The following is a 14,635-nucleotide window of genomic DNA, read 5'->3' as shown; positions in this document are numbered from 1 at the left end:
TGGCAGTGAGGAATATGCAGCCCCTCTCCCCAGTGGATCTTAGAAATGCCTAGAACACTAAGGTTAAAGGATCCCAGTCCAGGTTCACAAGTTGGTATGTGTCAAAGGCAGGATCCGAACCCAGGTCTTCATGACTCAAGGTAACATTCTATCCATGAAGCTGTGAGTAATATTTGGTATCCATGTATAGGCTTTCACCCAGTAGAAGGTAAGGATCATCTTCATTTTTGCCTCTATGTGCTGGGCTCCTAATAAAGTGAGCCAGGGTTACATCTGCCCTGTGACAGACAGAGGCATTGCCCCATTTGGGGACAGTGATATATGTGGGGAAGGCCAAAAGCCCTTTCCTTCTGCCAGCAACTTGTGCACTCAAACCCAGACCCTTTGGCACCAAACCTGGCACTGTTTACCCTCTGCCTCTCTGCTAGATCTGCTCCCTTCTCTCTCTAGAATTGAGAGGGGTGTAGAGTGACTAAAGGCCATGGGGCCACTGCCCAAAGGGCCAGCTGAGCTCCTGAGGGCAGGGAAGCCTAAGGGGGAGGTAATAGTGCCCCTCAAGTCTGTCTCTTCCTGACTCCCAGTCCTGCCTAGAGCCAGCTCTCTGTCTCCAGGTGCTCTGGTTAGAGGGCCATATGTCATTTCAATAACAATTCCAGGGATAATCCTAGACAAGGAGATGTGTTGCAGCCTTGGGTGGAGAGCTTCCTGAATTTGCAGGCACAGGTCCTGGATTCAAATCCCAACTCTTCCATTTACTAGTGGTCTCTTAACCCCTCTAGGACTCAGTTTCTTCTAATGTAAAATGAGAAGTTAGGACTAGGTGACCTCTGAGGCCTTTCTAGCTCAAAATCTGAAACCCCACTGGTCCCTAGCCTCCTCATTTGTGAAATGGGTGCAGTGGATAGTTCCTGAAGTCCCTTCTTGCTCTAAATCTGTGGTCCTGAAAAGCTTCTCTCCTCTCTTCCCTCTCCTCTGTCCTTGAAGTCAAATCAATCACATTCCACAAACATGGACCTGGGACTCCAGAAAGGTCTTCCTGCACTCAGTGTGGGGTGGGGGATTGGGGAGGGGAGAGGAAGGGACCTGTGCACAGACACTTTCCCTTTCTTCTCTCTCCAAAGAATGAAAAAAAAAATGCTTGTTCATAGGACCATAGATTTAGAGCCTGAGACCAGCTTGTTCAGTTCCCTGATTTTGCCATTTAGGAAACTGAGACCGAGAGGAATAATCTGCCCTAGGTCACATAGGGAGGGAGGGGAAAAGAAGGGATTCAAACTTAGGGTAGCTGGGTGGTGAATTGGATAGAATGCTAGCCCTGTTCAAATCTGGTTTCAGACACCTTCTAACTGTGTGGCCCTGGGCAAGTCACTTCTCCCCATTTACCTCAGTTTCCTCATCTGTAAAATGAGCTGAAGAGGGAAATGACTCCAGTCTCTTTGCCAATGAGCTCCAGTATCTTTGCCAAGAAAACCCCCAATGAGGTCACAGAGAGTCAGATATGACTGAAACAACCGAACAGCAAAAACTTGTGTTCCAAATCCAGCCGTCTTTCCACTGGACTATATCACTCTCTCTCTCGTAACTCATAAAATTGGTTTTTGAATTCAAGGGATAAAATCTCTTCTGCTTCTCCTCCCCATCCCCAGAGGGTGTGACCTCTCACACCCACCAGCATAGAGAGGAAGAGTGGTGGATTCAGAGTCAGGGCACCTGGATTTGAGTTCTGGATCTTCCTGCCACTCACTAACTGTGACCTTAGACAGGCTGTTTTAAACTGTCCAGACTCCATTTCCACATCTGTAAAATTGGGAGACTAAATTAAATGAATGATTCTGAGGGCCCTTCTGGGTCTGAATCTGCAATCCTATGATCCACAAAAATATGGTTCCCATTTGTAATATTACTGTGGAAAAAAATCAGTGAACCAGCTAATTAAGACTGTCACAGAGGGTCTTCAGCTTGGACATCCCCTGAGTCCTCTCTTTTCCAAGCTAAATCTCCCCAATTCCTCCGTCATTTCTCATAGGACATGTAGGTAGTGCCATGGAGAGAACATTGGTCTTCAACTCAGCAAGACTCAAGATCCAAACCTGCCTCAGAGACTCGCTATCTGGGTGGTCCGAAAAAAAGGGAAATCAGAGCCCCAAAGTTCCTTCCAGTCCTAATTCTGTGAACTCAATACCTTCACCATCTTTTTTGTCCTCATCTAGTGACTCCCCAATTATCAGTGTCCTAAAACAGTGGCACCTCAACCAGGGATGGCTATAAGATTGGCACCTTGGGTTCCCTTATCTCTACCCATGGAAGAATGACTCAAAGAAACTCTTCCCTCCGTTTCTAGTCAGAGGCTACTATGGGGTGGGAGAGGATCTCAGGCGGACTTCCAAACAGAGCTTTGCTCCCCAATTTCTATCAGTCAAGAACATACCTCCTACGAAGGTCAGATCAAAATTTCTCTTATAATCAAGGAAAGGCAAGTGATAGAGTTTAATTCTAAACCAACATGTCAGTAAAAACTTTTTTCCTGATCATTCCTTAAACTCAATCCAAAATTACCAGCAATTTTTAAATGTTTTTTTTAAAGGAGGGGCAGAGAGAAAGTATATTTTAAGTTATCTAATGAAAGCCAATAATCCATATTTGCCTCCTTGGTATTTAACAGCGTGCAAATTGTCCTGGGCTCTCCTGCTAGGTGGCCTTGGGCCCTATCTCTGCCCCACCCCCAGCTGCTCTTTAAACAAACAGAGATGACTGCCAATCTCAGGAAGTGAAAGCATGATTAAATTCAAACGGAGGAATGAGGAAGAAAAGATTATTTTGCTCAGGAACCTCATGACCATGAGATAGTTTCTAGAAATTTATTTTTTAACAGTCTCTAGAGAGAAATGGTAATCAGGACTAATTAAGGAGGGGATTGTCGCATTCTTCTGAAAGCAAGGGAGGCTTAAGGAATAGAGGGCTAGACCTGGACTCACCTCCAGACCTGAATAGTGGAATGGCCCCTTGCCCCAGGGAGTCACTATTTCATATATAGGGAAACCAAAACAAAATGATGCCTTCCTCACTTCCTACTCTGAGCCTCAGTTTCCCCATCTGTAAAATGGAGATCATAAGCTACATAGACTCCATCTCACAGGGTGTTGCAAGTGTCAAATGATAAAATGTATCTAAAGTGCTTTACAAACTTTTAAACACTATATTTATGTTGACTGTTATTATTACTCCACCCTCATTAAAACCTACCTGGGGTATTGTGTTGAGTGCTGGGGTCCCACAGCTCAGGAAGGGCACTGATCCTCTGGGGAGCATCTGGAGGAAGTGGCCAGGATAGGGAAGGGCCTGGGGTCTGTGTCATATGAGAAATCGTGGACAGAACAGAGGACGCTTAGTCTTTTGAAGAGAAGTCTCAGAGAGGACACAGTGGTATGGGGGAAGGATTAGCTCTACTCTCTTGGCCCCAGAGGGCTGGTGGTTGATTGCAACAGTTGCCAAGGGATTGATGTAGGCTGATGTCAAGAAAGTCTTGCCAATAGTCAGAGCTGCTGCAGATCAGCCCACAGGCCTCTTTGGGACGTGACTGGCGCATCTTCCCTGGAGTCTCCAAGAGGAGGGTGGAGGCTCACTTAAGGATGCTACGGAGGGCTTCCTGTTCAGGGCTGGGTTGGGCCAGAGGCACCGAGGTCCCTTCCAACCCTCAGAATCTGGGATCGTGGGACTCAGTGGGTGGCCGCTTATCCAGGACGTTTGCAGGAGAGGCAGGTCAGACCTCTGAGCTCCCTTCTAGCTCAGGGCTTCCAGCACACTCTCATCCCCAGTAGAAAAACAGGAGGGAAGCACTTTACTCCACGTGCACGATATCTGAGACAGTGACACCACCTGTGATCAAAGACAAAGACTCTTTGTCCTGGCTGTGGACAATTGGATTGCTACCGCTGTTTGCACTGTCCCTGGGAACCAAGGTTGAATTCAAAATTATATACAGTAGGAGGACACCATATCCTGGTATTGAGGGCAGGGAAATATACTTTATTGCCTAGCTCTCTAACGTACTCCAAACAGCAAGCATTGATTAAACACCTACTGTGTGCCAGGCACTGTGCTAGACAATGGAGATACAGAAAGAAATGAAACCATTCCTACCCTCAAGGGGCTTACTTGCAGTTCAGTATATGTCACATAAATTTAAATTAGGTGCAAGGTGATGGAGAAGGGAGCGGAGGGCTGAGGTGAGGAAGGCTACTAGAAGGGGCTTCATGAAGAAGATGGTGCCTAAGCTGAGTCTAGAGGGAAATTCAGTGTTGAAAGAGATGAGAGGAAGGAGGAAGAGCATTCCAGGTATGGGGGAAAGCTAATGAAAGTCATGGAGCTCATCGATGGATTGACATGTGCAAAGAGCAGACTTTGTGAAGGGGAGTAAAGTACAAGAAGACTGGGGAGGTGTGCCAGCTGGGAAAGGACTTTAAAAAACAAATGAAAGATGCTTTATTTGATACTGGAGGCGCTAGGGAGCCAGTGAAGTTTATTGAGTTGGGGAGGAGGTTGATCTGGTCAGAATGGGCTTTAAGAAGATCACTTGGACAGTTGAGTGGAAGGTGGACTAGAGAGGGGAGAGACTTGGGGCAGGCAGACCAACAAGCAGGCTACTTCAAGGTGATGGTTTAGCATTCGAGATGGCATATTAAAAAGATCTTCTCCCTGACAAGAACGTAAGCTCTCTGAGCAGGGACCGAGTTCTCTAAATTGTTTATAATAATAATGGTGAGGATGGTGACATCATTTGTGGAGCACCTTAGGGTTTGCAAACTGCCCCCCAAATATTATCTCATTTGATCCTCACAACAGCCCTGAGGGAAGGTATTGTTAATGTCTCCATTTGTTCTAAGTGTTGAGGTCTGATTTGAATCAGGACTTCCATCTAGTGCAGAATTCTACCTGTAGGAGTACGCAGCAAATAAACCTTCCTTGGTAGACCTTTTGCCTCAGAAGGACCTGCATTTGGTACAGTGTCTGGTCTAACTTAGTTGGCACATTTCATCAGAACTAAATATTTTCTTGTTCATTGAACGATTGACCGACCAATTAATAGATTTATGTGCGGTTTTGGCGTTTGAAACTCTCAAGGATAACTCATCTAGTGAGACATGGATGGGTTGTTACCTGCATACATGGAAAGACTGTCCCCCTAAGGAAATCACAGGTCCCAGACTTATCAAAGGATAAATATAAACAGTTGCCTAAGGGAAACCCCCTGAATTAGGCAGGCATATGAGGGAGGACACCCTGAGCCATGACAAGGGAAGGAGAGCATAACTGGCCTTTCTGGAATTTAGAACTAGGCAGAACCATGCAGATCAGACATTCCCACACTTCCCTAGCACAGAGAAGGATCATGAAGCCCAGACCAGTGACACAGTGGTTTGAACACTGGACCTGGGGGAGGAAAGACCCGGTTTCAAATCCTGCTGCAGACATTTTCTAACTGGGTGACCCTGGAGAAGTCACAATTTCTATCTACCTCAGTTTCTTCACCTGTAAAATAAGGAAAATAACAGCTTCCACCTCCCAGGGCTATTGTGAGGATAAAATAACCTTTGTAAATTGCTTTGCAAACCTTCAAGTGCTAATATTGTTATGATGAAGTGACCTTCCCAAGGTCACCCAGGAAGTAAAGTCAGGTTCGCAGAGTCCAAATTCAGCTCTCTTTCCACCAGCTGGACTGGTTCTTGAGGGAGAGGTAGGATGCTAAAGGACAAAGACACAGAAGGGAAAGAAGTAGTGTGTCTGGGTGACCAGGAGGAGTCTGTTTTGCTAGAATGTGAGATAAAGCTGGGAAGGTGGGTTGGAATCAGATGCTGGAGGGCATTGAATGCCAGGCCAGGGGAGTCTGGACTGGTTCTTTGGGGTGACAACCTGATCAGCAGTGTGCTGATAAATGTTTAACATTTCCCCTCCCCCCAAAAAAGAACTACAACACCATTAAGTTTAATCTACTCTATTAATATTTTCTCCATCACCTTCTCAAGTTTAGACAAGCAAAAACTAAGAAGTCAAGCCCTGATTTGTAGTATTTGCTGATTTCAGATGTACAAACATGCATACTAAAAATTTAACAATCGCCTCTTGAGCACTGGTTGGAGCTAGCCCCAGCAGATTCCTGGCAAAGCCCTACAAATACATGCTCAGCCAGCTCATTGGTTCTTCCTGTTACTTCTCAGTCTCATGCAGACCTCCTAACATCTCTTCTTCCACAGTACCGCACTCATCTCTGCCTTTTGGATTCAGGCTCCCCACCCTCACCCAGACCCCAAAGACCCCAGTGAGTTACCGACCCCGCCCTTGCCTTCCTTCCCCTTCAGGCCTCATCCCACTCCCTTCCTAGCAAGGAGACCCAGGCAGCCTAGGAGAGAGCAGCTTCAGAAGCCACATCGCCAAGGGCTGAGGAAGGAGTGAAAAGTGAGAGTTAAGTGTAAATGAACCTTAAGTAGTCGGACAGTGAGAGTAAAGACAATGAGAGAGAATAGGGGAAAAGAGAAAACTTCTTTCTTTGTTAAGATTAGAGACACCTGAGCTGCTTGGGGTCAGAGAAGAAGCCAGTGGAAGGGGAGTTAGTGAAGATGCAAAAAAAGAAGTGATCCGAGGAATCGGAACCTAGGGCATCTCCAGGGCTGGGGCAGCCAACCTTTCCATCTTCATTCCTAGTCCCAGACAGGTTGGATGACTTATCAAAATCTGCCTGAGGCAGAATGTGAACCCAGGACTTCCTGACTCCAAGCCAAGCAGTTTGTTGTGGGAGAGACTTGCTTAACTACTTTTCACATCGTTTGCCTGAAGGTACATAGACGGCTCTCAGGTTTGCTTTTTTGATGAGGTTTTTGCCTCTTCCTTCACTTTCTCCAGCAGCTCAGCAGTTTCACTAAGGAAGACACAGGGGGATATATAGGAGCCCGACTAGAAAGTGGATTTGCAGGTGGTGTCTCTCCCTGTGGCAGGATCGACAGCTTGGCTTGTTAGAATTATGTCTAGAGTAAGAGTAAGTAGGATCTGAGAAAACAGTTCTGGGGTTCTCCAAAGAGACTATAGAGCATGAGCTTTCATGCACAAATGCTGTGATGTTGATTTAGACTCAAAAGCCTCTTGTTTAACTCTTTGGATCCCAGCTGTGTTCTGGACACTTGGCTGGCGTTTTGTCTTGTATTGCATTGACAGCACAGCTCATGGAACTTTGGAGGAACTCAATAAATAAATATTTGTTAATTGATTGGTTCTTGGGGGGGACCCTGAATAAGTGAGTTACTGTAAGTGACTTTAATTGTCCTATTCTTAGGGACCATGTTTTGTTTTGCTTCGTTTTTCCATATGAGGTTTGAGGTTTGGCCTTTCCAAGGTATAGTAAAAGAGAGAACAGCTAAGTCAGCTGATGGTCATGGTTGCGTTTGTTTATTTCTTTCTTCCCAAAATTAGGATATACTGTGTTGCTTTGATGTTAATGAATGCCCTCACTGTGAGCTCAAATATTTCAGAAGAGAGGGCGAGATGGGAAAAATAAAAATTAAAGAAAACCACCCCTGTTTTTTATGAGGAAGAGGGCATTTTGTTCCACTGAAAAACAGCCGTTCGTTTTGCTCTAGGGGGCATCTGAAAAGACTTTTTTCCATCCAAGAACCTAACTGAACCTTACATGAGAAGTTGGAAGCCTGTGGCATACCAACCCTCCTCCCCACCCAAACACCGATCACAAAACAGTGTTGTTTGGGAAGTTGGCCTTGGGTGCTCAGGGCAGTCAGACTGGTTAGCCTATGAACTTGGAGGTCTGCCTGTGAACTTAGAGGTCTGCCATGACCTGGAGGCTCCAAGAGGTTTATAAAGGAAACCCGGCTCTGGGCAGCCCACGATGACTTATCATGCTGGCCATGAAGAGTGAGATGGGCAGTTTCTAGCTGGTAAAAACTAGTTTTGCCCATCTTCCTAGTAAAACAATCTGAGGGAAGAGGTATGCTGCACTGGGAACCAGTGGATATGAGTTCAAATCCTCACTTTGTCACTTATTATTTGTGTGACCATGGGCAAATCCCTTCCCCGCTCTGAGCCTCAGTTTCCTCATTCGTCAGTCTAGGAAGTTGGTCTAGATGGTCTCTGAGGACTTTTTCAACTCTGAATCTAGAAGACCAGGATCTGGGAAAGAGGTTGTTTGATTAACATTTTCTTGGGGAATATTTTTGGCCAGTGGGTTGGGCTGAGAAAAAAAAAGCCTTGAAATACAGAATGGAAAAAATCCCTCCGAGGAAGGGAGTCATTTTCCCATTTCTGGGGATTCTCAGTGTCAGGCTGGGAAAGCCAGCATAGTGGCCCAGTAACACCCTGAAAGCCCTCTAGTGCTTTCTTCTATTGCCCAGCTTGGATTCCACAGGGAAAGGCTGTCCCAGTAAGTTTAGTAAGGACTGTACTAACCCATAGTCTCAGGGCTGGGAGAGATCTCAGGAGCCACCCAGCCCCACCTGGCCCTGAAGAGGAATCCCCATCTCTGACCAGGGGATCCAGTCCAATCTCTTCCTCTGGACCTCCAAGGGAAGGTCACCCTTCCCATCCCTCCCAAGGCAGTTCATCCCACTTTGGATCAACTGTCCTCCTCTGGAGCAAGCTTTTTCTCACATAAAGGCTCAACTTACCTCTTTGCCCCTTCAATCTCTTGTGCTGTGTCCTCCCCTCTGGGGCCAAGCAGAATGAGGACAATCCCTCTGTTGCTTGACAGACTTTAAAATGGTCCATAATTGCTCTCATGCCCTCCCCTGCTTCTCCAGGCTACACTTTGATCAAGCCCTTTTAGCAAGATTTGTAACTTAACCTGTTAACCAATCAGCAAGCATTTATTTGTTGTTGCTCAGTTTTGTTTTGTTTTGTTTTTGGTAGAGATGCTGGAGTGGTCTGCCATCTCCTTCTCCAGCTCATTTTACAGATAAGGAACCGAGGCAAACAGGGTTAAATGACCTGTCCAGGGTCATACAGCTAATAAGTGTCTGAGGATGGATTTGGCCTCAGAAAGATGAGTCTTCCTAACTCCAGGGCTGGCACTGTATTCACTACACCACCTAGCTGCCCTAAGAGTTTATCAAGCTCCTACCACCTACCAGGCACTGTACTAGGCATCAGAGGTATAAACACCCCCTATCCTCATGAAACTCACATTCTACTGGCAGGTACAATATGTTCAGAGACCAGTAACTCGATATCGCTTTGATGCAAAATGGCAGCCAGCTGTGGAGTGCATTAAGAAAGACTTTCAGTCCCCAGAGCTAACGTCTGCTAGACAGCTCTGTTAGCCAGTTGGTTTTAGAAATCATTTACTGCTTATTCCATCAGGCTCCTGCCAGGTCCTGTGACCTTAAATCCGATGACAGCAGCTGAGTCCATTAGAATGAGCCATGTCTAATGGTCTCCAACCTCCAGCGTTCACCCTCATCACCCCAAACCCAGCAGGATTAGCACGTGACCCTTCTCACAGCAGATATAATAGTTTCATAAGAACTAGGCCTGCGTGATGCCTCTTTGTGATTTCAGACACAGCCTTTGGGCATTCAACTTGCCCCAGTAGAATTGAAAGACCCACTAGACCCTGAAGGAAGATTTTTTTTAAACTCTTCAAATACTTCAGTATCTTCAAGTTTGCATTGAGGTTTTAGGTTTATCGTCCACTCTTCACTAACAGCTTTTGGATTCATGGTAGAAGGAAGGAGTTCTGAGCTAAGAGCTGGGTTTGAATCCCAGTTCCACAACTTACTACCTACATAGTCCTATGCAAGTGACTCTCCTCCACTCAGTTCTCTCAACCTGTAAAATGAGGATAAATACCCATAGGATTTAACTACCGGTGCTGTAAGCCTTAGATGGGACCATGTGACTTATGTATCTTAAAATCCTTTAGAAATGCCTGGCAATGGTGGAGATGATGGTAGTATGAGGAGAAAAATCTTTGACTTCCCTCAGGACTCAGCTGCCTCCAACATGAGCCCCGCCATTCCCTCCCCTGCCCCCGCCCCTAGTCCTGAAGCTTGAACCTCCTCTCCAAAATCACCTACTTATTGGGTATTTAAAATATATTTTTTTTCTGTCAACATATTGCCACCCCTGCTTAGAATAGAAGTTCCCAGAGGGCAAGGGCTGGTTGATGTGTCAGTGTCCTGAGCACCAAGGACAGTCTGGCACAGAGTAAATGCTTGATACTTGTTGACTGACTGATTGATAATAGAAAGTTGGATAAGAGTGTCTCAAAGTTCACTCCTAGCTGTGAATCTAGATACCTATGATCATACTCCTCTGTGTGTGTGTGTGTGTATGTGTGTGTACATGCACGCACTCATTCTGAGCACAGACCCAGTAATGGGCTGTAGTTCTCTTGTCCAGGGACCAGACCAGCTAAAATTCCACAAAGGTGGAATTTTTAAACCACAACATTTCTCTCTTCTATCTAAGTAACAAAGTTTTTTAATTAACGTCTTTCGTCCCACCACCCCTACCTCCAATGAGAAATTTTTTTATAAACTGAAAAATAAATCCATCGATTTGTATTTACATAGTCCTTGGATGATTCACTTCACCACTTCTGGATTCTATAGTCAAAGGTCCTTTTCACCTCTAAATCAGTGATCCACAGGGTCCAAATCTCTGTTCTGCCACTTTCTGCCTATGTGACCTTGAACAAGTCCCTTCCTGTTTCTGGGCCTCTGTAAGATAAGAGGGTTGAAGTTAGAGCCTCAGGGGTCCTTTCCAGTTCTAGGATCCTATGACTTAAGTGCTTGTTGAGGACAACTGAATTGAGTTGAATATCGATTGGCTTGGCTTCTCTTGGCTGATTGCCTTCTCTGTTACACATAGGGTGTCATCCTGACCCACCAGCAACAATGGGCAGAAAATTGGATCTCTCCAAGCTGACGGATGAAGAGGTCAACCACGTGTGGGAGGTAGTTCAACGAGACTTAGATCTTCGAAAGAAAGAGGAAGAACGATTGGAGTAAGAAATCTGTTCATTGATTTTGTCTTTAGTTTTAGGTTTACATGGGGAATCCTGTCCCCCTGCGCTTCCCCTGCTTTCCCCCTGTCCCAGGAGAATGGAAACTCCTGGAGAACAGGAACTATTTTTTCTTTGGTATCCTCCGTTCCTGGTGCGTGGTAGATGCTTAATAAGCATGTATTAAGACAACAGAAAGAACCCTATTCTGGAGTCAGAGGACCTGGATTCAAATCCCACTTCTAATGTGGACTTTCTTTGTGGTCTTGGGGAAGTGATTTCACCTCCATGGGCCTCAGTTTCCTCATCTGTAAAATGAGGACGTTGGTCTACATCCAAAGTGTCAAACACACAGCCCCCAAGTGAGGACCAAAACACATTAAAATGTAACTGGGAAATATTTAATAAAATAAAAATACAATAAAACATAAATACATTAATATGTGATTAGACCCATGGGAATCCTTATATACAGTTTAATGGCCCCTGTTTCTCTTAGAGCTTGGCACCACTGAGTTTGATGATCTCCGATGTCCCTCCCAATTGTAGATGTAGGATCCTATGAATTAAATTAAAATATATTTCATAAAATCACATATAAATGGACACGTGCCAGAAAATACTATCATCCATGATAGGTGGGTATTGTTTTAAGTCATCAGATCTGTTAGTATGAAGCTTCAAGTCTCCAGGGGACAGCTGCAGGCCAGAGCTGCCATATGCAAGGGGAAGGGATGCAATTTTCACACCTGGCCCAGGAGGTATAATTGCCTCCTCCCCAGCTGCAGCAGGAGAAACTGGTTGGAGGTGAGAGATGTCAGTCTTAGACAGGGTATGTGTGTGGTGATGTCCTATAGGTGCTTAAAGGCTGGCCTAGAACTTGACCTCAGAAGGATGATCAGGGCTAGTCTGGGAGTCATTTGCAATGGGGTCGAAAAAAAGTCCCTTAAGTGGTTACATGACTTGAATTCTCACTGCCTGTTTCCATTGAACTAGAACCAATGACCATATTTTACATAACTGTAACTCTGAATATTACAAATTCAGAGGCCTGCAATCACTTCAGGAGGTTCACGATTCACACTCATTGGGACCTGGCAGTAGGTGAACATTGAGACCATGCAAGTAGACAGGTTCTCTGAGAACAAGAGAGAGGAGAAAAGCCCCAAGGGTAGGCCTTTGGGCATTCTTAGCTTGCTGGGTTGGAGGAAGAGAAGCCTTTGGGGAGAAAAAAAGGGGGAAACACCTGGAGAGGGAAGAGGCCGCTAGGACATAAATACGGTCAAGAGAGCAGAGAGAAGAGAGTTCCAGGAAAGAGGAGGTGGCCATCAGCACCCCACCACAGAGAAGGCCAGGGCCATTTGACCATCCTTCTTTGTCAGAGCATGGATCCTTGTAGTCACCAAATGTCTACACCACCAGCCATTCACCCCCATATCTGCCTGTGGAAACACTACCCTTCCTTCAAGACCTATCTTCCATTCTGGAAACCCACCATGAGCCTATGAATTGGGATTGAATTGACTATGTGATCTATGCTCCTTACCTGCTGAAGTAGAAAACCCTGCTCTCCCCTCTCCATCCCTGAACCCTGGTGGGGAGCCTGGTCAATTAGACAATACACTATGGAGGTGGATCAGAGACACTCATGTCACTATGACCTTTCAGTAGGGTAGGGAGTCATCCCCTCTGCAGAACCATCAAGCCTTCCTCAGACTGGGAGATGTGGGCTACGTCCCTCCCCAACCCCAACCCTAAGTGTCCATTGGTCCTACAGGGAGAGAGTCAGATGTTTCCCCAAAAGCTTCCCCAAGCTGTTTTTTCTCTTTCACTAGATTGTCAACTTCTCAAGGGCATACAGTATGAGCTTATTTCTTGAATGACTAAATTCAGGATGCAGACTGAGATTCTGGTCCCATGAATTCTCCCTCAGCCTGAGAAACAGAGAAAGAGTGAAGGAAGCAAGGGTGCTTAGGCTGGACAATATAAGATTCGAACTGGGAACAGGGAGAGGTATGGTGTCTGCCTTTAGGGCTGTTAGTAAAGGAGGCTTGATCTGTTTACCCTATATGATTGTGTACATGGCATTCAGAGAGCAGGTCCCTGGTCTGTAGGATGAGGAGGTAAAACTGATCTCCAGCCTCCTTCTAACCCTAAATCTGCTCTAAATTCCAGTAGAAATATGACTGAAACCCATCAGAAAATAAGCTTGAGGGAGGGAAGGATCTGGCTTCTGCCTTGATATCCCCAGTGCCTGACACAGAATAGGCACTTAATAAGTGTTGCCTGACTTCTGAACTGATCACCTCACATGCCTGCCTGGCATAAAACCCTTCTGTGATGCAGCAGAGAGAGAAAGAGATGATTTGGAGTCAAAGGGACTGGGTTCAAATCCCAGCTCTGTGGTTCAGAGCCTTCATGTGCCTAGGTAGGGGATAGAACTGGGACTCAAGCCCAGGCCTTCTGCTCTGATTTGTGTGACCACTCCAATAGATCTCTAATCATATCTATGTGCAAGTTCTTCCCATGACACTGATTACAACCTTTTCGTACCCAGTCTGCTGCTCTTATCCAAGTCCTCCCAAAAGTTGGCCATAGGGGACCCCCCACAATGTGCTGGCAACCTTCCTTAGTTTCTGCTGAGGACAACACACAAATGCTGTCCATCAGTTGCTCACCTCCTCTTTTTTCTCCCATCTTCTTTTCTGCACCTACATTTCTTCAACAGCGTCCTCCAGTGCCCAGCTGCACCAGGCTACAAATGATTGGTTTGTCAGGAAACATTTTAAAGTTTGTTTTTGCCACATTTATACTTACAGCAACCCTGAGAGATAGGTTCTGTGGGGAATTACCTATATCCCCATTTACAGAGGAGAAGCTGAGCATCAGAGAGGTAAACTACCCTACACAGTATCACCCAGAATTCCAGGAAGGATTCAAACACAGGACTTCCCATATTAAGTCCAATGCCCTCTCCACCACATTACACCACCCTTCTTTGAATCCCTGAAGCCAATGAACCAGTTGATCGACAGACATTTCATGTGCTAGACACAGAGCTAGCCCCCAGGGATATAAATGTTACCCAGGTTTCAGGGGCATTCCCTAGGAAAGGTCAGGAAATGTTGTCCTTGATTCAGCCCTCAGCAGTTTCCAATCCCCCACTGGGCATTTGGCCAGGCAGCCAAAGAGAGAAGAGTGTCTAGTGGACTGATAGAGTATTATTCCTGGCAGTGCCCTCAGAGACGACACTGTATCTGCCACCTTAAAGGTTAAGGTAACCTCTTCCATTCCTCAGAAAAAATGAGTTTTACTCTAAGGAGAAAAATGTTAGGATGACCCAGAGCCCTAGACTTGCCATTGGAAAACCTGGGCTCTAATTCCAACATTGTCTTAGGCAAAGAGTGACTTGAACTCCCCAGCCTCACTTTCCTACTCTGTAAAATGGGGGCTCAGGACAATTCAGTGTAGAAATATAAAGTGTCTGTGGCTATTTTAGAGTTAGGCACAGAAGGAAGATGGAGTTCACTGAGGTCAAACAGGGTTCTCCGAATTGATTCAATGGCTCCATGTCATCCCCAAACTGGAGCCTGCTGGGGGCATCTCTCTCCTCCCCCTCTGCCCCTGGGACTC

General features: G+C 45.8%; 1 protein-coding gene across 7 annotated transcripts in view; it reads left to right on the top strand.

Moving 5' to 3' along the window:
- MLPH (melanophilin) overlaps window positions 1-14,635 on the top strand; it is a 63,620-nt gene that overhangs the window by 4,225 nt on the left and 44,760 nt on the right. For all 7 annotated transcript variants that reach the window (XR_011974004.1, XM_072640655.1, XM_072640652.1 and 4 more), the window contains exon 3: window positions 10,870-11,005. Coding sequence is in view for 6 of the 7 variants with exons in the window: in XM_072640655.1 (XP_072496756.1) it covers window positions 10,896-11,005 (110 nt within the window). In the remaining variant the exon portion in view is untranslated. The remainder of the gene's footprint in view (window positions 1-10,869; window positions 11,006-14,635) is intronic.

This window comes from Notamacropus eugenii, chromosome 2, assembly GCF_028372415.1.
Source record: "Notamacropus eugenii isolate mMacEug1 chromosome 2, mMacEug1.pri_v2, whole genome shotgun sequence".
In the NCBI taxonomy this organism is placed as follows: domain Eukaryota; kingdom Metazoa; phylum Chordata; class Mammalia; order Diprotodontia; family Macropodidae; genus Notamacropus; species Notamacropus eugenii.
This window is presented reverse-complemented; position numbering and strand designations above follow the sequence as displayed.